Genomic DNA, 26,480 nt, shown 5'->3' with positions numbered 1-26,480 from the left:
CATACACCAATAAAACTTATGTTATTAGAAAGCGCACGAAATTCCGCGTAAATCTTATACTAACATTAATTCCGGAAAAGTTGTTTTTTATTGATTAAGAAGCATTTTTTACCAGTAGGTACTTATGCGACTCATGGTCTATAAAACACTTATTTTCAAATATTTTCTAAACAGCTACCTTTATGATTATAGTTATTTATAAAAAAATATAGTAGGTTTAATTAGCTTTGAAACGATACCTCTCGCATATGGATCCGTAAAATAGGACCTCAAAAATATTGAATACTTTACTACGGTCAGCGCCCATTTCTGCGACCGGGCAGAGTGACTCCTGCTAAACCAAATTCGTAATTACATGGTTATATATTATCATATACCAATGAAACTTATATTTTTATAAAGAACATGAATAGACGCGAAAATTTTATAATAACATCAATTGCGGTAAAGTTATTGTTTATTGAGTTAGACGCATTTTTTCTAGTACTTGTGCAATTCATGCGCGATAAAAAAACACATATTTTCAAATATTTCGTAAACGGTTACTTTTATGAGTATAGTTATTTAAAAACAATTAAAGTAGTTTTAATAAGCTTTCAAACGACACCTTGCACGAACAGATTGGTGCCATAGGACTCGAGATGTGAATAAATATCTATGATGGTCGGCCGCCATCTTTCTCCCCCTTTTTCTCAACCCGTCCCCCCCTCCTTAAACTAAAACAGGTCAATTCGTAATCTGGAGATAACGAGGAACACATCCATACCTGTTTTAGGTATTTAGAAGAGATGTCGACGACTTTTTGTAAAAGAGGTCGTTTGGTCCCTGACTAAAACTTTATATTTTAGCACTTGATAAGAAATCATTAAACATATATTTAAAGTCACATACAGGTCGAACGCGATTAATTAACATTATTTTTACCTTTAAAATAAACATGGTGGGAAATAAACATTAACTAAAAGCGGGTAGATTATATTTATTTGTCTACCCCGAACATTTATATAAATTAATATCGGGTAGTTTTGTGTTGTTTACATTTCCGGTGACATTTTGCTGGGACGTCAGGATTCCGCGACCACGGCCAGTGCAACCTGGCCGAAACGTTGGGGAAAAAGGTAAAAATAATGTTAATTAATCGCGTTCGACCTGTATGTGACTTTAAATATGTGTACAAAGCGCGAGAACTTAAAGTGTTATATCATTAAACATCTTGATAAGGGATAGGGATAGCGATAGGGATAGCGATAGGGATAGCGATAGGGATAGCGATAGGGATAGGGATAGCGATAGGGGTAGCGATAGCGATAGCGATAGCGATAGCGATAGCGATAGCGATAGCGATACGGATACGGATACGGATAATATGGGTATCGTTAGAGGGATACGGATAATCGGTCGGCGGTCTCTTACAATCAATGTGCTCTAAGACGATCGTTGTTTGCTTGCTTGAAGATTACGTTTGCGATAAGTATAAGCAAAATGTAAAAAATTGTAAGGGATAATAGAAAAAAGTACTTTTTACCCACCGATCATAGTGTCTAAATACGGGCTATGTGGGATGTTTATGAAGGTTTCCCCAGCGTATATAGAATTACCTACGCTGTGGTCGATGTGTAATATTTCTACAATCATTGCAAGCAAAAGTACATTATGTGCGATCGAAATAATCGCAGATAAATATACCTACAGAGAAACCTACGGTCCCTACTGATCCAAATGAAAATCTTAATGTACTTTTATTACGCGGGCGAAGCCGCGGGTAAAAGCTAGTAAATCTATAAAAAAAAGCTAAATTTATTGCTACGGTTTAGAATATTTTCTAATTTTACTTTAGCTGGTCATAGTAATCTTTCGGATACGTTTCGACTCATGGTGATCTTTTCTGGAATTAACCCATATGATCCTTAAGATCTTTCACTTCTCGACCATCTCTATTTTTGTTTGATGATGAAGCTCATGGGTAAAGTGGGTAGTTAGGTGCAAATCCCGGCAGATGAGATAGGCACCTTGAAAGAAAAGGTGGCTTGACTCTGTCACAGTATAAGGAATATTCAGTAGTTAATCTCCGGCAGGTAGATGCGGGCGGTCTCTACTGCGCAAGGTCACGCAGGGTTGAACAAAATTACTATAAAGTTAATCAATCAACTTCGTAAAAAGTAAGTTGTTGTTATCTAATAGGTACTATTAGGTAACTGTAAGTATTAGTATAACAATACCACACCAGTCATTATTGAATACACAAAAAAATATTATTCATATATTAGTCTCATAAGCGCAATACTAGATTGTGTAACGATCCCGAGCAAAATGAGATATTCACGGGGACGGCTTTTCAGATCACGTATGTGGTAATTTATATGTTATACTTAGATATTATTTAAAACAAAAACGCACTTTCTACTACGTACCATTCAAGTAGATACGTGTTTTTTCTTAAATACTGACGAAATAGTATTTACATTAAATGTCTGAATAGATGGTTCCACAATATTTAAGTAGGTACCAAACTTTCGAGATAAGATAGATCGCATCATCTACCTAAATAAAAAACAAGTATTTGGTTGCAAAGTAATTAATGTCGTTACAGGTAAATCCTTATTGATTTTAATGCATCACTATATCTCACTTTTACCTAACGCTGCAAAAATATAAGTATAAAAACCACTTACTTTTCTGGAAGTCTAGGAATTGTGAAGAATGTTATATCCGGATTTTAGAACTGATCTCCATACATCCATAAACACTACAGTAACGAAATGACCTCGGCACTGACGTCATTTTCACACACACATCAAAACAGCGCGCAAACGCGGCCCCGACTGTCCAGCCCAATAATTACCAGTTTCGCATGTTTTCGCTGCATGCGAGGGGAGGGAGGGGGACACACCGCGCGGCGTGAAGTTTGTAAGAAGAGTTATTACTGGTTTATACTGTGACTCTGTGGAATAGTAGGAGAATGGGGAAATATACCAACTGGAGAAGGGTTGCCATGGATCATGATAACTGCGATACAACGAGGAAATGCCCTACCGCCAGCATCCATGGCCCAGGGTACTAAACCTCATGCTTTGTTTACATTAAATTTATATATATATATTTTTTTTTATATGACTATTGTCAAGAGGCCTGTTATTCTCATGTTTGCATCACAGTTCAGTTTAGTATGAAGAAAATTGTTCTAATGAAATTCCGCAACATGGCGCGTAGTTATATGTATATATCTGGTCAAGCTTTAGTTGTAGTTTACATTAGAAAATTTTCCCACGTAGATAAATATAAATCGAATAAAGGTAAATGCAACACACGTGACCAATCGCCTCATCGATATCACTCCTCTATTTGATTGGCTGCCTCCATTCACGTAATTGGCGCAAATCGGGGACTTCACGCTTCGCCGGGCCAGCCGTTTCATTACCTATTGCTGAATTATTATTTGATAACATTATTTTTAGGGATTCGTGAGATAAGTGAGGCCTCTAAGAAGGTGTGCCGATTGGGAAAATCGTTAAAACCGGATTACCAAAGTACAAATTACATATAACCGGGGACAATACGCTTTATATGAGGAGGATGTAAGGTATGAGGATTATGAAGTCCCTAAAAGGTCAAATTTGCAAAAAAGCCAATGACGAAAGTATAAGTGAAAAATCGGGGACTTCACGCTTTGCCGGGCGAGCCGTTTCATTATTAAATTTAATTTTTAACAAGCAGAAACGTCTGCTAACGATTCTAAACATTTTTATATTAAAGGAAAAAAACCTTCCTCTTTCCTTCTTCTTTTTTTTTCCTTTAATATAAAAACGTTTCATTATTACTGATTTGTTATTTGATAACAATATTTTTAGGGATTCGACAGACATTGCCTCGCTCTGTATTATAGATCATCTATAATGGGGAGTGTTCCAAGGAATCGTTCGAATCATTCGCTGCCGCTTTTTTCTGTCCGGCAATGGACTTACAACAGTTGTTATACGACCACTCAGGCTTTAGTTTCGTTTTAGGTACCAATCGCTTATCAGAAAAATTGTCTGCTCATTTTGTCTCTATTTGAGTCTACTTAAACTATCCACACTGTGGATAACATCGAATGTGTATAAATTTAATAAACTTCAAAGTTTTGCATACGTGCAAAGTTAGCCTAGCCTTACTCTAGAGATTTGCGACGATTATTCCATGGAACCCTTGAAATAAATCCAATTATATCCTAACCAGCGCCGATAACGTTCCAATAATTTCTTTTCATTACCTATTGATTATTTTTTATTTGATAGCAACCGATGCATGGCGTAATTTTAAACTTGGGGAATTAAATTGTGCTGTGTCTAATGCACCGTGGAATAGTTTTTTTTTTAAACGCGATAAGGGCGTAATGGAATTATCGTATTCGTAACAACATTGCATTTATTTCATGCGTAGCGTGAAAGCGTTATTGTTGATCAGAACGACAAATTTTCTTACTGAAATGACATAAGACTCATTAGGCATCAAAAATTTGTTGACTGTGGCTACATTCAGCAGATCACATCTAAATATGAAAAATATGAATATTCAAATGTTTAAAGTGAAATTGCATCAATGGCTTAACAGTAAAAATTTTTATAGCATAAAAGAATACCTTGACTTGAAATATGTGTAAGAAGTCACTTAATTGTAAATAATAACAGTCAATTACCTGTAATTTATTGACACTGTACATAGTTTACTTTTAATTATAGCTTTAAGTTTATGTAAATATTTGCATACCAGCAATTGGTTAAACATAGAAACCTACCGTTTTTTGTTATTTTAACACCTATGTATGCATGCATGTTATATAATTATGGTAATGTTTAAAGCAAATAAAAATATTCTTATTCTTAATAAACCTACAGAATAGAATAAACATTTATTCCTGAACACATCAGGCAAGACAAAATACACATAATAAGAACAAGCCAGAAAGGAACGAAGTGCTACGAAATGGCCTCATCTAAGCGTGTTGCTGGTGACTTCCAGCGCTGATCTTCCGATAAAGGATCCCTATGATCATCATTCGCCTGCCCTTATTCCAGTCAATTGGAGACGGCGCAGCATGTCCTTCTCTTCCATACCTCTATCGCCCGTCATTTCAGCATTCACTTGTTTCCGTTTCTTATCAGATGATCCCTGAATACTTCATAAAAATAAGATCCTATTTATGAAATTTAGAATTTCAGATCAAAAGGGTCTTTCTTTGATGGGAAGCCATATTAGGACTTCAGAGTTAAGGTCCATGATCCTAGTCCTAAGCCTTTCTTCAGTTACACTTACAAATTTACTGATGGTTAACTGTCTTACGCGTCGTCTGTTATTATTGTCGTATCTGTCTCTAAGATTTCCTGTGCCGGCCTCAGGTATATCTGCTTGTAGAATCTAAACAAAAATGTCCATAGGTAACCTCATCAACTAGCCTCAGCGCATTGTGGGAGCTCATCTTCCAGACGAAATTTCGATTTTCGAACATATAGGCAGACGAGCAAACCCGGAAAGGAACGGAAAACACCTATATCAGAAAATTGCAGCATCTTTCTCATTTATTTCAATTCCGCAAGTTCCTGTAGTCGGTAGGCTCACAGAAGATTAGATAATAATTGATGAAGCCCGTAGCTGTCAACAGACACACTGAGGAAAAAAGAAATGCCCACACCGACAAAGGTTGTGTCGTGTTCCATGCAAGACCAAGTAAATTCTCAAATATCACCAGACCTAAACCTAACAATTTATTTACACACTAATTAGGTGTTAACAAAAAAACTACACTTAATTTAATAACACGGCACAAGATCATTTATTTACAAGATATCATTAACAACGCGTTGAAAACGTTTTTGTTCACAATAATGAAGTGGGATCATTTATTTTGACAAGAAAAATGACTTGTTCGAACGTGGTTGACAGAAAAAGTTGGTGTTAATTATTAAATGCCAGTTGGTTTATTAATGAGTATTGGTTATTAATTTCAAATTGATACCAGTTGTAGGAACTAGTTTTGCATTGGTTGCATCGGATTGGTCGACCAATAATGAACATTGTTAACACCTTCTTCGCATACTTAGTTGAAAAAGAGAAACTTGTTTGTATAAAATTCTGAGCACCTACCTATTACCTAGCCAAGGTTATTGAAGCTTATGATTGTGTCTCCCTCTATTAGGTACTCTTCCATATTAGTGCGACATGGATAGTTGTTTCTTTCGCCACAGAGCGTAAACGATTCGTATCAGGGGTTCAAAATGGCGAATTTAGCTGTATTAACTGGAAGTGGAAATATGTCCTACATACATAAAGGGGTAGTCAGAGCACACGAACTACTAAGTTTCAGTACCACTCTTGCCAAAAAAGGGTTGAAAGAGATGCAAATTGTGACATTGCAGTGACAGGTTGCCAGCCTCTCGCCTACGCAACAATTTAACCTATATCCCACAGTCGACTTCTACGACACCCACGGGAAGAAATATGTCCTAATAGTCAGAAATCAAGACTTCTGATGAAGAATCCAAGTTCTTGAAAAAGTTTTGAAACTTGTGAACCTTTAACACCAAAAAGCAACTAGATACCCGCCATCTATGGTTTTCTACAATTCTGGGCACTTATCAACGATTCCTCTCTAGTATATTTTTGTTTTACCGTCCATCATACCTACACCTATTACATCTTTAGCTATAAGATCTAAAAACTAGTCTTAAATAAGGCACTAAACACACACGTCGCTCCAAATATGACACGCTTTGCCATTCTCGAAATAAAAAGTTTATTTCATTCCGTAAGACCACTTAGGCAAGAATATTTGTAATAGCTCTCTTAACAAGAATAGATACCATTTTGGTCACTTAGGCTTTCTATACAAGGTGTGCATGCTTAGCGTGAAAACGATTAAGTGTATTTATACTATTTATTAGCGAGTGCAATGGAAACCTGCAGGATGTACAGTCAGCGACAAAGTTATGAATACAGCCAAAGTGACAGAAATATGTATGCACGCTCTACATGTCCCGTAGCCGAAATGCATTTCTGCGACGCGAAACGAAAACGAAACGCCGCGAATGGTAGTCTGCCTTGGCGCGACAATACGCAAGAGCGATAGAGATAGATATCTACGAGCGTTTCGTAAGCGTTTGTGCCATTCGGCTACGTACCCTGGGGGCCGATTTTTGAGTCTCACGGCGTTCGAATTCAGAAAATTGTCACTGAAAATAATAGGCAATTCACCGTTTTCAACCGGTATTTTAGTGACAGTGAGATTCAAAAATCGGCCCCCTGGCCATAAAGTCCCGTATACATCTTTTGCGCTGTTGTATTATGTTGCTGACTATACTTGTTTAAACGATGCTATAGTTTTGCCTAAGAGTATGTGAGTGAAGTAAGTGAAGCTTTTTATACTATGAATTAAATATATGTAGTTAAAATAAAATAGTATAATATTTTAAGTAGCTTTTTGCTCCAATTTAAAGTTAAAAACCTATTAAAGTATTTCAGTAGAAATTTTTTCTGGTTCCAGGAAAATAGCCTTTTGTGGAAATATATATCTTTAAAAAAATAACTATAATTGACTGTTTGACTACCTAGTGGGAATTTCTAAGAAAATGGTATAAGTACTTAGAACTTGTGTATAAGTCGTCGTCATGTACCGTCTTCGTATTATACCTTCTTTATTTTATTAGGCCCACTTGCACCTTAACTCAGGGTTAGTGGGCTCATGGGCTATCATCTGTCAAATTCCAGATAAAACGGTGGGTTAACCCTCGGGTTAACCCTCCATTTTCGTTGGTGCAAGTGGCCCTTACTCGTATATCCGAATAAAATGGGTACCTATGGCATTTTTTCATCAAATAAATCAACTTAGCAATTCTTCAGTATGAATAATTACTTGGATAGTCATAGGCAATATAATGTTATTATTGTTTACGAATTGCTGTAGGAATTCCTTGAACAAATAATAGTATATGATGTACTGAAAAAAAAATGCACTGAAGTATACTTCAGGGTGGAAAAAGGAAGTTCGAAACGAGTGGCAGAGAGCTCAACCAAATCTTGGCACTAAAAATCACGCGAAATTGTTTGCTGTGGGAATCACACCTTCGGCCCTACATTTTCAATCATTTTTTAAGGGCTCATTGATGATTGTGCCAACGTGTAGGAGGGCACATATTTTATGAAGACAATAAATTGACCGGTGAACCCGACATTTATCAAATTTACCGTTCCGTAGTCAACTAGGAACCCTTATAGTTTCGCCATGTCTGTTCGTCCGTCCGTCCGCGGATAATCTCAGTGACCGTTAGCACTAGAAAGCTGAATTTGGTACCAATGTGAATATCAATCACGCTAACAAAGTGGTAAAATAAAAAGTGGAAAAAATGTTTAATTAGATACCCCTCCCTCCACGTAAAGTGGGGAGTGACTTTTTTTCTTTTCTACCCTAACGTGTGATATATTGTTGGATATTTAAAATGAATAGGGGTTTGCTAAAGTAATTTTTGATAATGTTAATATTTTCGGGAATAATCGCTCCAGAAGTAAAAAAAATGTGTCCCCCCTCTAACTTTTGAACCGTAAGTTTAAAAAATATGAATAAAATCTCAAAAGTGTAACTTTATAAAGACTTTCTATTAGGAAAATTATTTTGAACTTGATAGGTTCAATATTTTTTGAGAGAAATACGGGAAACTAACGCAACCCTACACTGAGAGTAGCCCGACACGCTCTTGGCCGGTTTTTTAGTGCCAAGATTTGTTTAACCGTCTATACCTTCCAATGATGTTCGCGTGCCACGCACGTGTGACAGTGCAAAATGAAAAATGGCGTTCCAAAGTCACCAGCAAAAATTAACTTTCAAATAAGCCCACAATTTATTCAGTTGTCCTCATCAAGCGCTCAATGTCATTACCTAGGTTTTTTAAAACAAGCATATGTAAACAAATGACCGTCTCTTACGTTTTTAATTGAGCACATTTGAATACAAAGGCGACCTTACGGCTCGTTTTTTACCGGTCATTAGCATGGTAAGTAAGCAATTACTAGTGTAGTTAGTGATTGGCTGATTTGAATAAGGTCTGGGGTGAGTCTAGTTGGTATTTGGAATGTGTTTAATGAATTAACGAATTACATAATATTGGGACGTATGAAGTTATGAACACGTGCTTACGTAGAGTAACACACACTATCTAATCGTTAATAAAGAAATCATTCACTGATATGACACTAGAAAAAATAAAAATCCTTAATTGGAGCCGTGAAAACAGAAACTGTCAACCTTTTATAATTTATAAAATTACCATTTTTTTATCGTTTATTTTAACAAGTTTTTAATACTTATGTGTAATACGTTAGTTAATTTAGTGATTGACTGATTTAAATAAAGTCTAGGGTGTCGGGTTCGAATGTGTTTAGTGAATCAACGAATTTTATTGGGATGTAAGAACACTAAGTATTTACGTGAACGCTCTGTGTCAAACCACGTCTCTAAGACTACTTGATTAGTCTAGAGAAGTAATTTAAACTTAGGTAAATAGGGGGCGTGAGCTTATAAAATATTTACCTTTGATTGTGAATTACATTAATACAAAAAAAATCTGTATTTATTCTTATCGATCTCGGTGATGTACTAACACGTGCTATGTAAGTACCTATTCACGTAAAATACTAAGGCCGATAGTCCATTATCATATATTTGTCATAGAAATATGATCATAGGTAACATGCCGTCCTTTTTCTTCACGTTGAAGAAAAAGGGAGGCATACAGTACAGACCTATAATCATGTTTCTATCATAAACATCACTATCATATGTTTATGATAGACTATCGGCCCAAATATATGTATAAAAGAAGAAGCTGACTGACTGACTGAAATATATGAACGCACAGCGGAAACCGCACGTACATTAAACGACTTAAATCGTACTAACGAATACATTGACTTTGTTTATAATAATATACTAAACCATTAACATAACATTTCTCTACAAGAAACTCGGCAATTACTGTAAGTTCAAACATACAAATGAAAGCGGTGACCGCGGATTATTATTGACTCATATTCATTTAATTGTCTGAACTAACTTTTTACTTTCACTTTTCCTACAATTTTACAGAATATTGTCTTCCACCCTTCTTCGAAAAAATAGGATGCTATTTTAATATAAAACACACAAAAAAAAATAGTTTTGATATGTATCAACAATTTGAGCTCTTTCTAACGATATCCCACTTGATCTACTAACTTGACATTTACAGTTTGCCCCCTTCCATTTTGGACATTTTCTATAGTTAATATTAATATTTTTTTCAAAACTTTCAATTTGTAGACGTTAAAAATGTTCCTATATATTCCAAATTTCAAATCAATAGCATAAGTTCTCGAGATATTTAGAAATGTAACAGACAGACAGACGGACGTAGAGCGGGACCATAAGGGTTCCTTTTGTACCTTTTTGGTACGGAACCCTAAAAATAACTATTGTCAAGAGGGCGCTGTTATTCTAATGTATGTGGTCACCAGCGATTGTTAATCTTACTTCGTTGGTGGTAACAGTTCAGTTTAGTATGAACAAGATGGCTTTAATGAAATTTCGCAACATGGCGCGTACTTAGTTACATATTTATCAGGTTTTGCCATGAAAAGACATACGCACAGACTGACCGTGATTTGTTGTAGTATAATAAATTGTAATTAATGTATATTAATTACTTACATGCTTGGATAGACGTAAATGGATTTATTGAGTTACAAGACATGACTGTCAAATGACATCTATTTAAATATGTAAATGTGAATATCTAAACAAAATGACTTATTACAAGTAGGTATTGCACAAATTATACATACATACATACATTTTTTGAATATAACGATAATGTGTTATTCGATAGACTCATGTTGTGCCTATTTTAAGAGGCCACACAGTAGGTACGGTCAACCAATTAGAACCATCCCCCACTCTAGAACCCTGTCTCATTGACACCGTGCATTATTGGCCATAGAAGTCACTTTTGACGTTGACTGTGAAAAGGTCTACAGTGGCCTAGGATTCAAATTGGTTGACTGTACTGGCTATAAAAAAAAACATTTATTTCAGACTTTGAGCCCATATTAAAATACAACAAATAACACAAATTAAATTAAAATTAAATGTAAAATTAAATTAAATTAGATGTAAGATTAATAGAACCCTGTCATATTTTGTAATTGGTATAGCAACCGATTCTATGATATGTTGGTTATGTAAGTCAGTCAGTCAAAATAAGATGGTGTATTGGTTGTTCATTTAAACTGCATACAGGGTGAAATAAAAAGTACCGTTCAAACTTTGCATAGTGACTTTTGAGGTCATAATGAACAACTTTTATTACGGGACCAATGCTGAAATCGAGAAAAATAATTTGGCTGTTTCATAGAAATGAGTGGCATCACAGTCGAAATGTATGAAACACCCAAATTTTTTTTTTTGCTTTTTCAGCATTGGTCCCATAACAAAAGTTGTTCATTATGACCTCAAAAGTCGCTAGGTATGCAATATTTGAACGGTCCTTTATATTCCACCGTGTACATGAATTAATTGAAAACCTAAAACCCACGAAATCGGTTTTCTGTACAAGCATAAACCTCAGCTTATTCCCGGGTTAAATATACCTATGTAGATCAATGTTTCTAAAATATCAATTATATATTTTTAAGACGATACAGGAGGGGTCAATTTTCACACAAACGCTCTCGACTATTTCCTCCCTGGTTTTTGAAGATAGAGCAATGATTTTTTAAACACAGATTTTTTTTTATCTGTGTTGGACCGTTTAGATTTTTTTGATATTCTTATTTTTAAAGAAAATTCCCATCTATAATTTCCAAAAATGGCGTTATTGATTATGGCGTAAAAAAAGGTGTGGTATTCAAAATTGGTGACAATTTGCCAAAAATACTAAACGATCGGACAGATTATTTTATTGTTATTTCGATTCTCAAATTCGTTACGATTGATTAAGTTTTGAAGGACGAAATAGTCGAGAGCGGAACTTCGATTTTAAAGATTTTTTCGCAATATCTTTTAACTGAGTTGTTCTGCTTAATGTGCATTTTTTTTTCGATAAATCTAGTTAATAACACTAGTATATGAAACTAGAATTCCCAAATTGAAATGGGGGCTCTGGGGGAAAAGATTCCATTTTAGCATTTTCGCTCCTGTAGCGTCTTAAGTTCTGATAAGCAGAAACGTCTGCTATCGATGCCACTAGAAAAAGAAAAGAGAGAGCGAGCGATGTATATTTCAACGCTCGGCGACAAACTATTCATCGCTCGCGCTATCATCGCGTCTCTTTCATTTACACGTTAGCGACTATCTTTTGTTCGTTTCCATCGCCAATAGATCATCGCTTACTCGCTTTTGTTGGGACCAGTGCCTTAATCCTTCACCACGTCCTCAAGATTCTGTTTAACTATTTAAAAAAGTTTGAGTTTTCAATAAACCATGGTTAGAAGGGGAGAGTTGATTTCACAAAAAAGGAAAAAGTGCAGTGCGGAGCATTTTTTCTGACCTCACTGATCAGTCACGAAGTTAGTTCATACACGGTGCCCACGAGGAGCTCGAAAGATTTTAATAAATAGTATTTTCACCACATCAACTGGTAAAAGCTTTCTTTGCTATTCGAAAACAGATAGCAAAATTGCATTTTATCCACAAGGGGGCAAAGTAGTTTCATACAAATTTTGACTCAATGTCTTAATCTGGCTGCTAGATTTTACCTACAAATGATGATTTTGGATCATAAATGTTGAATAAATTGATGGATTTCATTTATTTTGATGTTTTATAGTCAGTATTTTATTCGTGTCGGTGTGGTGAAAAATTTTGTGTTTCACTCGTTGGCAAAGCTTGTTTAACCTTCGTGCCTTGATACCCTCGCAACGCTCAAGATTCCATTTTTTGAACCACTCGCTACGCTCGCGGTTCTATATTGCAATCTTTCGCTTGCTCGGGTATCAATATTGGCACGTGCGGTTAAACAACTACTTTGCCCCCTTGTAAAACAAATAACTATTTTCAGATCACAATTAAATTTAAATGTTCTACCATTTCTAGATCTTAAATAAATAAATTTCTGGGTTTTCTTGATGACGACGTTGATATTTTCGGATGTTAAATCTTCAAAACGTTCGCAAAATACGTAACGCACGTAAAACCCCATAAACGTTTGCTACACTTTTCTTTGCAAGTTAAATTTTAACTTCGTGATGTTTTTTTTTATAAAATTATGTTTATAAAAATTAGAGATGGGCTGAATATGGACTTTGCTGAATACGAATATTTTTAAAGGGGATGTTAATTTAAACTATTAAATGATTGATAATGGTTACATATGTTACCACAACTATGTTTTTATCATTTAGAGGATAACTTAAACTTAGTTAAAACGACTCTGAGCTCTTCTCAACTCTTAAACTACGGTTTTTGAACTTTTTTGCAAAACAATTGTATTTATATTTTGACACAGGTTTCTCTCTTTTTAGCAGTTCCTTAAAAAGCTACTAAAATAGGAGCTTATTATCCAGTGGAATACGTAAGATCTTCATTAGTTATTTACTTTGTTTATTCGGTAAATATTCGGCAATGTAACCGAATTATTCGGCCGAATACGAACATTGAAAAACTTGCCGAATATGCCGAATACCGAATATTTACCGAATATTCGGCCCATCTCTAATAAAAATATTGTTCAATATTATGAATGGGTTAAAGACTCATTCAAATTTTTTTTTAATAATTTTATTAGTATTTAAATGGTTTAATAATCCAAATACGAGTACATGTATTTTGTTTTCACTTTTATCCAACTCCATACTTGAATAACTTTTTTTCTTTTAGCTTCAGAAGCGAGTAGTTAAAATTCTTTCAGGTTCTTCCTAGTACACGGTGTATAAAGCGCCGTGTGTATGTTACAATGTAGCAATCATGGCAATTATTGCGTCCACGTAAGTACATACTGGACACCTGATAACGGCAGGAGCACAGAAATAAAAGAAACCTTACGTCCGTTTCAATGCAGCAGGTTAAGAAAATGGATTTGAAATAAATAAATAAATATTATAGGACATTCTTACACATGGACTGAGGCCCACGGTAAGCTCAAGAAAGCTTGTGTTGTGGGTACTCAGACAACGATATATATAATATATAAATACTTTATATACATAGAAAACATCCATGACTCAGGAACAAATATCTGTGCTCATCACACAAATAAATGCCCTTACCGGGATTCGAACCCGGGACCGCGGCGTAGCAGGCAGGGTCACTACCGACGCGCCAGACCGGTCGTCCAGACAAATCGTGGCGTTTTTATGTAGGCACCATAACATTCAAACAGTAAAAAATGGCTGTCCTAAACTTAAATGGTTCAAATCTTTCTGGTTAACTCATGTTACATCGTGAAGTATATTTTATAAATATTTTTTATTAGGTAATAGGTAGGTACTTTTATCTCATATCATCAAAACGAGTGCGTTTTATTAAGTCATTACGCATTATTTCTACATAAATATGTGTATCTATTCACTTTCAAATAATTGCGTAATAAAAGAAAAACGTTGTCTATACAGAACGCGCGCAATAAACATGATATTTTGTTATTATCCGTGTAACATCAAAATTACGTTTTTTTTTGCGCGATTTCTATATGAAAAGCAAACTTTTTCTATGTACAATAAATAACTATAACTATAACAAGCAGTAACAGTAGCGCCTTGAACAAAAACTATGACTTATGTACTTATAGCTTGTTTGAATTCAGTTATTAAATTATCAAAGTTTGTATTCATTTTGGGCAAAGGCATATTGGCAAGTAGATCGTGTGCACAATTGTTTTTGGATGAAAATCTAATTACTTTAATGTCTATTATTTTAATTTAAAAAAAAGTGCCATGCGACCTTATAATTTAGGTTACCTTTCCTCAATGCTTAAACGTCTTAGGGCCCCTTGCACCATTTTCATTGGTGCAAGTGGCCCTTAGGGTTTTTTAGTCCGAGACCGCCTGGATTAGGTACAGGGATTATTGGATTGCCAAATGTCTGCATTAGCGAGGTTGTACAATTAATGTCAACATTTTAGAGCTTGAATAAATACGACGTTCAGGTTTTTTTGCTATCCTGGGCTAATTTTTGCAATTTAACCGTTACAACCTGGCAGACAACTCGGCTTCGGGTAGGCTTGTTACTTTAATAATTTTGTGTATTTTTTAAATTAATACTTGTAGATATTAAGTCAATATCATGAGCTTCCTGTTTTTTAGCGCTCGAAGAGAATATTTCGAGGTTTCTCTGAAATCCTAAGTTTACTGAACTATCCCGGACCAATCAAACAATTGTCAGTTTTGGGGTCAAATTTTTGGCTACATTAAAAATAGGCAAGAATATTATTGATAGCGCTGAGATTTTCTAGTCGTTCTAGGACCATTCGATATTCAATGTTGTGACCCATCACTGGGCGACCCATAGTATGGGAGATCCTGGTCTAACGGACAAAACTGACTCACCATTAGGTGATCCCGTCCGGAACATAGGGTTAGGAGCCATCCAGGGGAACGCCCCGAACGGCCACGTCGGCGGCGGGCCCTGGTACAGCCGGGGTAACATCGGCTGCGGCACCACCACTCCACTCCGCTCTTCCCCGCTCCCTTCCCTCTCTCTATCATCTTCTTCCCTCTCGTCCCCCGCGTTCGAGTCCACATCCTCGATATCAACATCGCTATCATCGGTCTCGATCGTATTCTCATCGTTGCTGTGCTCCTGGTCTTTGCTTGGCTCCTTGCTGCCCAGCAGAGAGTCCACGCTAAACGATATTCGGCCTTTCCCTCCGCTGTCCGCGGCCTCTGACCGCTCGCATTCGAGCGAGGTCTTCATTTCATCTACTCAGCATTTCAGATGTCAACACTCCATCTTTACTTCAAATCTTTAATAAAATCAGTTCAGTTTGGATTCTAATTGAATTTAATAAGATTCTTATTTGGGCTGGGAAAACGTCCGACCGTCGGCGTTTTTCAGTTGCGAAACCTCCAGCTGTCAAAATTAGGGCATTAAAAAAATGCACTGCAGACTGTTGATTCGATTGTACACTCGAGAGTCAAACTTCACTGAGTCACAGTCACAATCGCACGGATCGCGTCAACTATCGGATTGAGCAATCGGATATTTAGTTTCCAATTTGTACGGAGTCGCGAATCGCGTGGAAGCGCGGTGGAAATCGCGCCAGCATTGGGGCGAGTCGACTTGTCTGCCGAGCGAGAGAGACGGTGTTATACACCGAGGAATTTTAATAAGCGGCGCGGGGAGAGCGAGACGGCAATACGAGCGAACATGTGTGTAAACGCGATATTGAGTAGGCGGGGCCCGTCGTGCTCAAATTAATACTCTCTGTGGAATACGCCTTATAAAATAAAAAGCACGCGTTCTCCTTTGAGCTGTATAGGAAGGTAATGGAGTATAGATTCGTTCGTATTTGTGGATAATAAAGTGACGTAACAGAGTTGAGAGTGTCGGATTGCAGCAGCTATTGTGTTGAATGAAAAAGGAGTAAATAGACTGGTGCCGCAGGCGGAGAGGGGCTTTTACGATTTAATTATTCGCAAACGCGGAGGCATTTTGTAGCTCGCTAATGTCTCGTTGTCATTAGCCGCCATGTTTGATTTGTTTATGACACAGAGGTGAGGACGGTGACGTTTGGCAACAGCGTTTTGTTGGCAGTCGGCTCGGATGTGGGCTGGGCCGTATGAAATTCGAATGTTGGAATTAATACTGTTTTGTTAGAAGTTCGGAACTATCTTATTGGAGCCGCTGTGTTTGTAACTTTGTAGGTGTTTATGAGAGCGCTATTGTCGCATGAACATGACATATGTGGCAGAAAATGGAAGCTCTAATGAGATATTAAATTACCTACTTGCATTAGGTACATTAATTTAGGTAGGTATCAGTGGCGGCTGGTGAAAACTGTAAAATCATAGTCACACATACAAATTGACACCGATTTTGACAGCCTCTTTTTCCATTTTTGAATATGATAACGGTTCTGTAAAAGCTACACTTCAGGATCTAAGAGGTCCAAGGCGTTACGCCGTGTCTTGCGTGGGCGACGGTCGACCGTCGCGCGACCGTCGCCGTCGCGTCTCATACTTCCATATCGATAAGGTTTGATTTCGTATGCGTCGCATCACGGTCGCGCGACGGTCGCGCGACCATCGCCCACGCAAGACACGGCGTTAGAATGTTTGAATTCGGATTGCTCAAATTAGCGTGACTATACAATAAATACATGAAATTATACGAAAGAAGCTGTTCAAGATTAGGTAGATATTTCGATAACCCATGGGTATACGATTAATGCATTGAAAAAAAGCATAAATCTACTATCTATTGTGACATCAATAGTAGATACATCTAAATTAGAATAGAGTCAATCCGCGGCAAAAGTAACATGAGTCACAATTTTATGGCATATTCTTGATGCAAGTATAAGTGAGAATCTATATCTAAATAAATGTGACTTTCCAAATACACACATAGATCCTTTCATTTGCAGCTGTAGTTCAAATAAACACTCAATGAAATCGTGACTCACGTTACTTTTACTTAGATTCACCCAATAGTTGAAACATTTGGGGAGCTGCCGAGTTTATATTTAAATTGTCGCACCGTCTCGGTACTTTTACAGCACCCTTTTCTGGAAATCCTGCTTTTCAGGCTCTGTTCGAATAGCAGGAAATTTGTACGACACTTAGGGCATGCCTTCAAGGTATGTGATCAGTACTCCAAATATTCATCTAAATGAATAACTACCATTTATTAAAAAAAACACTTTAATATCTAAGGCCTAGTCTAATCTAAATACCTATCTAAATACTATCATTTAAAAAATAAAAATAAAAGTAGGGTATTTAATCAATTAATTTATTTATTTATCTATTTAATTCACAAGAACGGTTACAATATACCAGTTACACTTGCTAATAAAAGTAATAAATATAATAATAGAGTTTAAACAAAAAAACTCATTTACAAAAGTAGACTATTTCGTATAGTCGTGTAGTCACAGAGTTATCACCAGGGGTCTCATACTACTCGTAAATGTCATCAAAATCACGTAAGTCACTAAGAAAGTCGCAAATCCGTGCGATCTCTTGTTATCACAATTTAATTTAAACATTAATTATATTAGATCAACAAACTACACGACTTCTGTACAAAACAAAATCACCAGCTATCTAAGACCCATCACAAATGAAATCTCCAAATCAAATCGTTAGCGCCATGTCACTTAACACTGCTTAATCCGATTACAGCGATATCATCTCTTTGTGAACCATAAACCCCTAAAACTCTACCTTACCACTATTAAATAAAGCACAAATTTGAGCTCTGCAATTTGGGGGATCCGCAAAATATTCTCTTATCAATTCGCAAATATTAATAAAAGGCGATCTTTGCGAGCGCGCGGAACTCGGCCTTCTGTGGTGGGGAGATGGTTGGTTGATGTTTTGTGGGGGCTGAAAAGCGTCCCCTCTAGCCAATTACTGTAATTTAATCGCACAGAGGGATTACCGCCGTTGCGATGGCTTGGCTAGCGCGGGTCGAACAGATAAACCAGTGATTTCTTCTCTAAGTTTAGTTGCATTTAATAGGCTAGTTTCCTATATAATATTTTATGCAGTGCACGAAATACACGTGCATATGTAGTTAATAAACCTTTTAAGGTTGTTCTCTCGTAACAATAAAATTGTAACTATGCGCCATTTACCTACTAAATAATAATAACTTGAGTGTGCGAGAAGCTACAGAACATCCTATAGAAATAAAAAGAAGAACCCATATTAGAAAAGTCCTGATAAGGGTGCCCATTATCAGGACGGATGAAAATTTTGCAGAATGGGAAGCTTTCCTACAAAAAAACAAGAACATCATGTAGCAACGATTCTCAAAAGGAAACGAAAAAGGAGAGATTTAACACACGCTGAGGGTGCAACAGCTGCAGTCGCGTCACTACGTGCACTTTAGCTCGTTTGTTGTGTGCGTGCCGCGGCCGCTGCAGGACACCATCGCGAGCGCAGACTTCTGGCCGAAAGGTGTGGTTTTTCGGCGGTTCCGGGGCAACCTGCCGAATCCTACACCCCCCGGAGTGTAGGAAACGACGCAACGGAGCCACGCTGTTACGTCACCGCCCAAATCAATTGTTTAGTTGTAAACTTTTATTGTTTTTTTTTTTTTCATGTTCTTATTTACTGTTTTTTTTTTTAATTTAAGTTTCATGACGCATTGGATTTATCTGTAATGCCATTGAAATATGTTTTCAAATAAATAAATAAATAATATATGTATTTTGATTTGAATAGGTTCTTATAAACTTCTTAGAGATTCAAAACTTACCTACACTGGTGTGTCAGAGATTTGACTCGCTCCGATAGGGGATGGAATAAGGCCCCTTAATTGAAAGAGTACGTAATGATAGGCCAATGTAGGGGTTTATTACAGAGCTGTTTCTCGCGACAAGGGGATTTGACGATTTTCGTTAACGACCAACGAGGTAATAGCTCAACAACGTTGCTATTTTCAGAGTTTGACTTATATTTAAATGAACTGATGAGTCACGTTATTAATATTATTATATAGCGACTGTTGCGACATGTATAGAGTTATTTTGGAGACCCATCATCTGACAAAAATCCAATATAACTCGATTCATGTCGCAATACATGCGATATAATAACGTGAGTCCATCAGTTTAGGTATTTGAATAGGTACTTATGTCTCACAAATGTTTAACGTCTATAATTACCTATTGCAAACCTGGCCCCGTAGTCGAATTGCATTTCTGAGACGCGAAACGCCACCGAAACGCCGCAGAAATGTAGTCTGGCTCTGTCGCGCCAACAGGCAAGAGCGATAGAGATAGATAGCTACGAAAGAGATATTAATCGTGAGCGTTTCGTGAGCGTTTGTGCATTCAAAGATTCTGCTACGCACACTCTACGGTAGTTTGACTTGTTAAAATTAAGTATATATGTACCTTTTTCCAACAAAATGTATTCAAAGATTAACGGCTCAGCCACGACATTGGTCTAAGCGCGACAGCGGTGAGCGGCGGTCATACATTAGAGCGAGATACAGCGATGGGACTTTTCATTCGCACGTATGGCTGCCGCTCACCGCTGTCGCGCTTAGACCAATGTCGTGGCTGGGCCGTAAACCTCCTATGATGTTCCTTACGTCTATGGGCGACTATGACCATCGACCGCTCCTTAATAGGCGGATCGTCTGCTCGTTTGCCGACTGCCACATAAAATAAATTATAAATACCACAAGGACCTTTATGTAAGACTATTTTGAATCATTGAAACTCTTTGGTAAAATTAAAAACAGAATAGGCTTTTTCATATATTTTTCATACCTACATACACACTCTAATCTTGATATTTTATATGGATAAAGATAAAATAGTACATTACGATACAAGTGCGTAAAAAAGGAAGTTCGAAACGAGTGGCGATAAATTAAAACACGACCGAAGGGAGTGTTTTAAATCAACACGAGCTACGAATTTCCTTTTCGCACGTGTATCGTACGACGTTTTTCAGTAGAGATGGCACTCTGAAGTTTCGACCTGGCATATAATGAACAACTTCTCGCACTAGTGCGTAAAAAAAACACCATCTGTACTGAATAAACATTTATGCATGACGATCACATAACATGTACGAACATGTACAAACATCAGACATAAAACAGCGAAGAACGAAATAACATAAAGGTGTTCATCACGAAATGGGAATTGGTGGCTATGGGATAGTAAATCTGGTCTATCTTTTTATACAACTGGAATGTAATGATTTTGATTGAATAATTAATTTTGTACCTACTTATACGTTACCTATATGAAAGCACATAAATGATATACATATACGATGGACCACTGACTGAAATTATACTTAAGTACTTGGCTGGCGCTATAACCCAAAATGAGTTTTACAATTCAATTATACAATTTTATAAAATCGAACAGAAAGTTATTAGTCAGAATATACTGAAACAGATATTAAGCAACAACACTCCAGGCTAACCACATCATTATTATAATAAATAATGCCTGTTTGTGAGCCTGATTTCCTGCATACACATATATATATTATGAACTGTAATTATTAATTACGATAAATAAGCGGGGATTTCCAAACTGCCTAATTATTTATGTAAACAAATGTTTTCCTGAAAATATCAGCCATTGCTACCTAGATATAGTATTATATGTAATTAAAATAATTGAGTACAATCAGTATTGAAAGTTTCTTTTCCCTTCACTAGCTCGGAAACACGTGTTTTGTCCTTTAATACCAGCGGGTAAAAACGCATTTTATACACTAGTGGGTAAAGTAATTTGACCTTGAATAAAGAATTTTCAATTAAAGAATCCTTTCACTTGCTCGTTTTTCAATTCCACACTCGGCGTTAAAATACAACTTTGCCCCCTTGTATAACAAAATTTTAATAACTATTTATAGATAAATATACAAATTCGGTTGTTTTATTTTCTACTTTTGTTTTGAATTCTTTTTTATAAAGAGTTTGTATATTTATTGTTAATGTTGTGAAGTGGCCTAACGGAGCCGGCGTAGTCCCATGGACCAAGGCTCCAAAATATATTCAGATTTAAAAAAAAGTATTGAAAGTAGCGTAAAGTAATTTTCCCGCACTAGTGCGCAAAGTGGTTCTTTTCTTGCGAGGACGAAACTTCAGAGGGCCATCTGTCCTGAAAAACGTCGTACGATACACGTGCGAAAGGAAATCAACAAGAAACTGGCAGACACATCACAACAAAGAAAATGGCACCGACTCCAAAAATTATTGATTATTTTATAATTTGGATGTTTTGATTACTGCAGTACGATAAGAAATCTGATTTCAAAGGTTTGGGTAGGAAATCGTATCATCATTTTCATAATAATATTTATTTTCATAATAAAAATGTACAATTATTTTTTGCTTCTTAGTTTCTTCGTGTTTTTCTAATGCGTTGATTTGTGTGTTGTTTTGTAGTTACTTAATGTTTTTTAAGGCGGTTTTTTTTCTCCATACCTACATTTTCCGTGATGTTCTCTTAAAGACCTATATAACTAAAATTGTACACAACGTATCAGCATTGCGATACAGCGAGGAAATGTCGCCAGTATCCTTGGTACAATGCCTCAAGGGCCTATTTTAGACATTAGCTAGCTTTTAAGTTAAGTCTTAGTTTCTTATATAATTATTAAAATGTGTTCATGTAAATAAAGACCCTTATTATATTAGCCTAAATGGTGTCCCACTGCTGGGCAAAGGCCTCTCCTTCCTTTCTCCAGTCCTCACGGTTTGATGCCCACTCTTGCCAGTCCCTACAAAATATGTCGAGGTCGTCCCGCCGTCTCTTCTTTGGTCGTCCTCTGCCCCGGCTAAAGACTTTTTAATGATAAATAAATAAATTTTAAAAAACCCAATTTCGCCTAGCTCCAAACAATCTCAATGCAAATAACGCGAACGCAATAAAACCGGCCATTAATAATAACTTTTAATTACAACCCACATTAACGAGTAAATTGTGAGATCCACAAACACCAGTCGAGTGGCCCTCGTAAGGAAAGGGCTTAAATTAAATTTATACTGGAAATAAGCGATCTTTTTAAATAACGACTTTCATATTCGGAGAGCGACATTGACACATATAGTACTTTGTAAGGACGGGACACTAAAATGGTGCGTCATTAACGTCATTGCGCATGAAAGCGAGCCTAGCGTTCAGTCTATCGCGCGAGCGATGCATACTCATCAACCAATCGCATTGTAGCTTTCCAACAATGAGCAACAGACGGGAACTTTCTCAACACGACATAATTATCGAAAGTCATAATGTAATTGGTTGCCATATTATCATTAGTCATAATTCTGAAACGCTTAGCTTTTCAGGGTTTTCATTAAGGTCATCTATTGTCACTAACAACTAGGCCAGACCGGTCAAATAAGGCATTAGCCTTGTAAGCGTGAATGAATTTTAATTATGGATTTTTACGTTAGTGCTTTATACAAAATTACAATTTTATATTAAAAATGAGAAAAAATAAACAGTAAACATAACGATGGGCCATCTTAGGCGCCGGTACCTTATAAGAATAGCCTTATCCCTACTTTAGAAATCTTTGGAGAGCGCACAATTTAGCGGAGATGAGGGATTTTTTATTAAAAAGTGGGGGAATAACTGCCCTAAGTGGGGAGCGGCGGCCATTACTCCGCGCGAAATGAGTTTTCAGTTACAGAGTTTTTTCGGATGGGTACGGGGTGATTGTATTCGAGAATTTGATTATTTCAGAATGTCAAGCAAAATGTAGGTTTAATGCAAAAAAATATTTTTTTTATCACTATTACTCTGTGCGAAATGAGTTTTAGCTACAGAGGTTTTCCTGATGGGTTGATTAGTTTTTACGGAAAATAATGTGATTTTGAATAATTATTTTATAAGTAGGTATATTCAAAATCAAATAAAACAAATGAAGTTATTATCAGGACGCCAGACATTCAAAAATAAATATGATTACATGTCCTTTTTCAAAATAATTTCAGTTTACATATTATAAATGAACGCAAAACAAATGAAGTGTTTGGTTATTATTAGTTTTTTTCTACTCCCGAACTGTTATTCGTCATTTACAGGATCGTGCATAGATCTTTAAAACCCTACATAAAAGTCTATTCCCCAAAGCCAGCGTCCGCCGGCTTTCCGCGCATGGGCGCAGTATCGAAAAAACTGAAAACGCATTATTTGGCTTTGTAACCATGGCAACGCATTGTTATAACGATACTGCGCGCGTGCGCGGGAAGACTTTGGGCAGCTGAGCCGACAGTACAAACCTTTGCGTCAAAATACAGGAAACAGTGTGAATTTCGCGAAACTTATTCAAGAAAACTATTAAAAACCGGCCAAGAGCGTGTCGGGCCACGCTCAGTGTAGGGTTCCGTAGTTTTACGTATTTTTCTCAAAAACTACTGAACCTATCAAGTTCAAAACAATTTTCCTAGAAAGTCTTTATAAAGTTCTACTTTTGTGATTTTTTTCATATGTTTTAAACATATGGTTCAAAAGTTAGAGGGGGGGGACGCACTTTTTTTTCCTTTAGGAGCGATTATTTCCGAAAATATTAATAATATCAAAAAACAATCTTAGTAAACCCTTATTCATTTTTAAATACCTATCCAACAATATATCACACGTTGGGGTTGGAATGAAAAAAAAAAATCAGCCCCCACTTTACATGTAGGGGGGGTACCCTAACAAAACATTTTTTTCCACTTTTTATTTTTGCACTTTGTTGGCGTAATTGATATACATATTGGTACCAAATTTCAGCTTTCTAGTGCTGTTAGTTACTGAGATTATCCGCGGACGGACGGACGGACGGACGGACGGACGGACGGACGGACGGACGGACAGACAGACATGGCGAAACTATAAGGGTTCCTAGTTGACTACGGAACCCTAAAAACTGCATGCATGTATAGTGCATGGTCGTAGAGAAAGTATTGTGTGCAACGGTGTTTAACTGAGTCAAAAAGTACTCTTGGCGTCTTAATAACAATTTTCGGCCTCGCCTCAAATTGTTACCCACAGCACTCGTCTTTTTTGACCTCCTTTAAACGCCTGTTGCATAAAATACTATTAGCCGCAGATTATCTTCTATCGTTTAAGTGACTTTTAAGATAAATATATCTAAAATTTTACTACCTGATATAAATCTCAGCATTGTATTTACTCGTAATTGATAGGTTAATCAGTGACTTCACCTTTAACTAAATATATTCTCATGCTCTTGCTCAATTAGGCCATGCTATGCTATATTATGTTACTATAAAATAACTACCTAGGAACACTAACAAGACTTTTAGTGTAAATTTTCATTACTGAAGTGGTCTCAGTGCGGAAAATATTGTCGGCAGAAAATTTTAGACCAATAACATTAGTCTCGATTATGCTTCATCATGCTTCGAAAATCGTAAAGAACTTTCTGTCTTCGCAACTATAAGGTTTTCCTAAATTTGGCGACATTTCGTTTTCGGCGCACCCCTTGTCAGCAAAAATGGCGTCCTAATAAAACGTGCGTCGCCCGCTGTCCTCGTAAAACCATCGCGCCTTAATATTCCGCCTTTGTTCTATCCGCGCCGATTTATTCCTTTTCATTGCACTTTCCATGAAAATGTTTTATCAACACTCGAAAAATACTACGATATGAATCGATGAATCTAATAAATACTTTGTAAAATGACACGAAATAACTTAACCACAAAATTAAAATTTTGTAAAAAACCTCGACCGCGACATACTTAGTGAACCGATTTCATGAAACATGCCTATGAAGTATGAACACTCCCGACTAATTCAGCTTTCAAACAAAAAAAAACTAAATTTAAATCGGTTCATCTGTTTGGGAGCTACAATGCCACGGACAGACGCACACACAAACAGACAGACAGACAAACAGACAGACAGACACTTCAAACTTATAACCGTCGTTTTTGCGTCAGGGGTTAAAAATAATCCGATTATCGTATGGCCTAGTTGAATAGGCAAAAAAAAAAATGTGGCAACATCCAAGTTCTGCAACCACTGTACAGCATTAGGCGTCAAGTCCTCAAGACCATGGTATGGTCTGGATGCATTATTGATGTAAAATTTCAATGTCCCCTAGACACAATATTTCATACCAGTTAACGCAAAGTTAGCTAAGATAGTGTAAGTACGCACTATCTACTATTTGGGAACTCTGTTACCTACAGTGAATTTTTGAAATAGTAAAATGCATAATCATTTTATACACAGCCAGATAATCCTTAAATAAACAAAAAACACTTTTTATCAAATAAATTCACACTTCAAAAATCAAATCTTTAAGGGACCTTTGCAAAGAACTAAACCTTAAAAAACCCTTTGAATTTTTTTTCAAAAGCGCCCAACAGATGTCCCGACCGATTTTATTACGATTTGATGCCATAAATAATTAGATTAGTCGCGTATTTATCAACATTGGACCTGAGAAACGTCAACCATTCACATTCAGCCAACGGGTGATGCTCATGGGACCCATTGAATGTCATACAAGCATTCAGAAGCCACTAATGTTATCTTAGATTTCAAGTTAAGATGTCATATTCGATTGACTTCACAAACATATCTCTTGCAGTCTCAAAACGAAACACCAAGGGATTTTTAGTCATAGCTTCTTTGACAAAAGAGATGTGGTAGTCTTTTCTGAGTGTAAGATTTTCATTGTTGTTATAATTTTATTGTTGTTTATTGTAGTTTTTTCACGTGAAGTTTTTGTGCGGAGTCAAAAGGTGTACAAAGGGCTTTTTGCACGTGCATCGAGCACGCGTTTAAAATCGATTGGAGCTTTGAGTCGATTCTCTT

General features: G+C 36.5%; 1 protein-coding gene across 2 annotated transcripts in view; it reads right to left on the bottom strand.

Moving 5' to 3' along the window:
- The window catches only part of LOC125238358 (homeobox protein MSH-D-like), a 50,016-nt gene extending 33,747 nt beyond the window's left edge, over window positions 1-16,269 (bottom strand). For both annotated transcript variants that reach the window (XM_048145657.1, XM_048145658.1), the window contains exon 1: window positions 15,544-16,269. In XM_048145657.1, the coding sequence (XP_048001614.1) occupies window positions 15,544-15,910 (367 nt within the window). In that variant the 5' untranslated portion in view covers window positions 15,911-16,269. The remainder of the gene's footprint in view (window positions 1-15,543) is intronic.
- Between the last annotated feature and the right edge of the window lie 10,211 nt (window positions 16,270-26,480).

The sequence above is a fragment of the Leguminivora glycinivorella genome, chromosome 23 (assembly GCF_023078275.1).
Source record: "Leguminivora glycinivorella isolate SPB_JAAS2020 chromosome 23, LegGlyc_1.1, whole genome shotgun sequence".
Lineage (NCBI taxonomy): Eukaryota > Metazoa > Arthropoda > Insecta > Lepidoptera > Tortricidae > Leguminivora > Leguminivora glycinivorella.
Note: the sequence above shows the minus strand (reverse complement) of the source record. Positions and strands in the feature narration are given on the sequence as shown.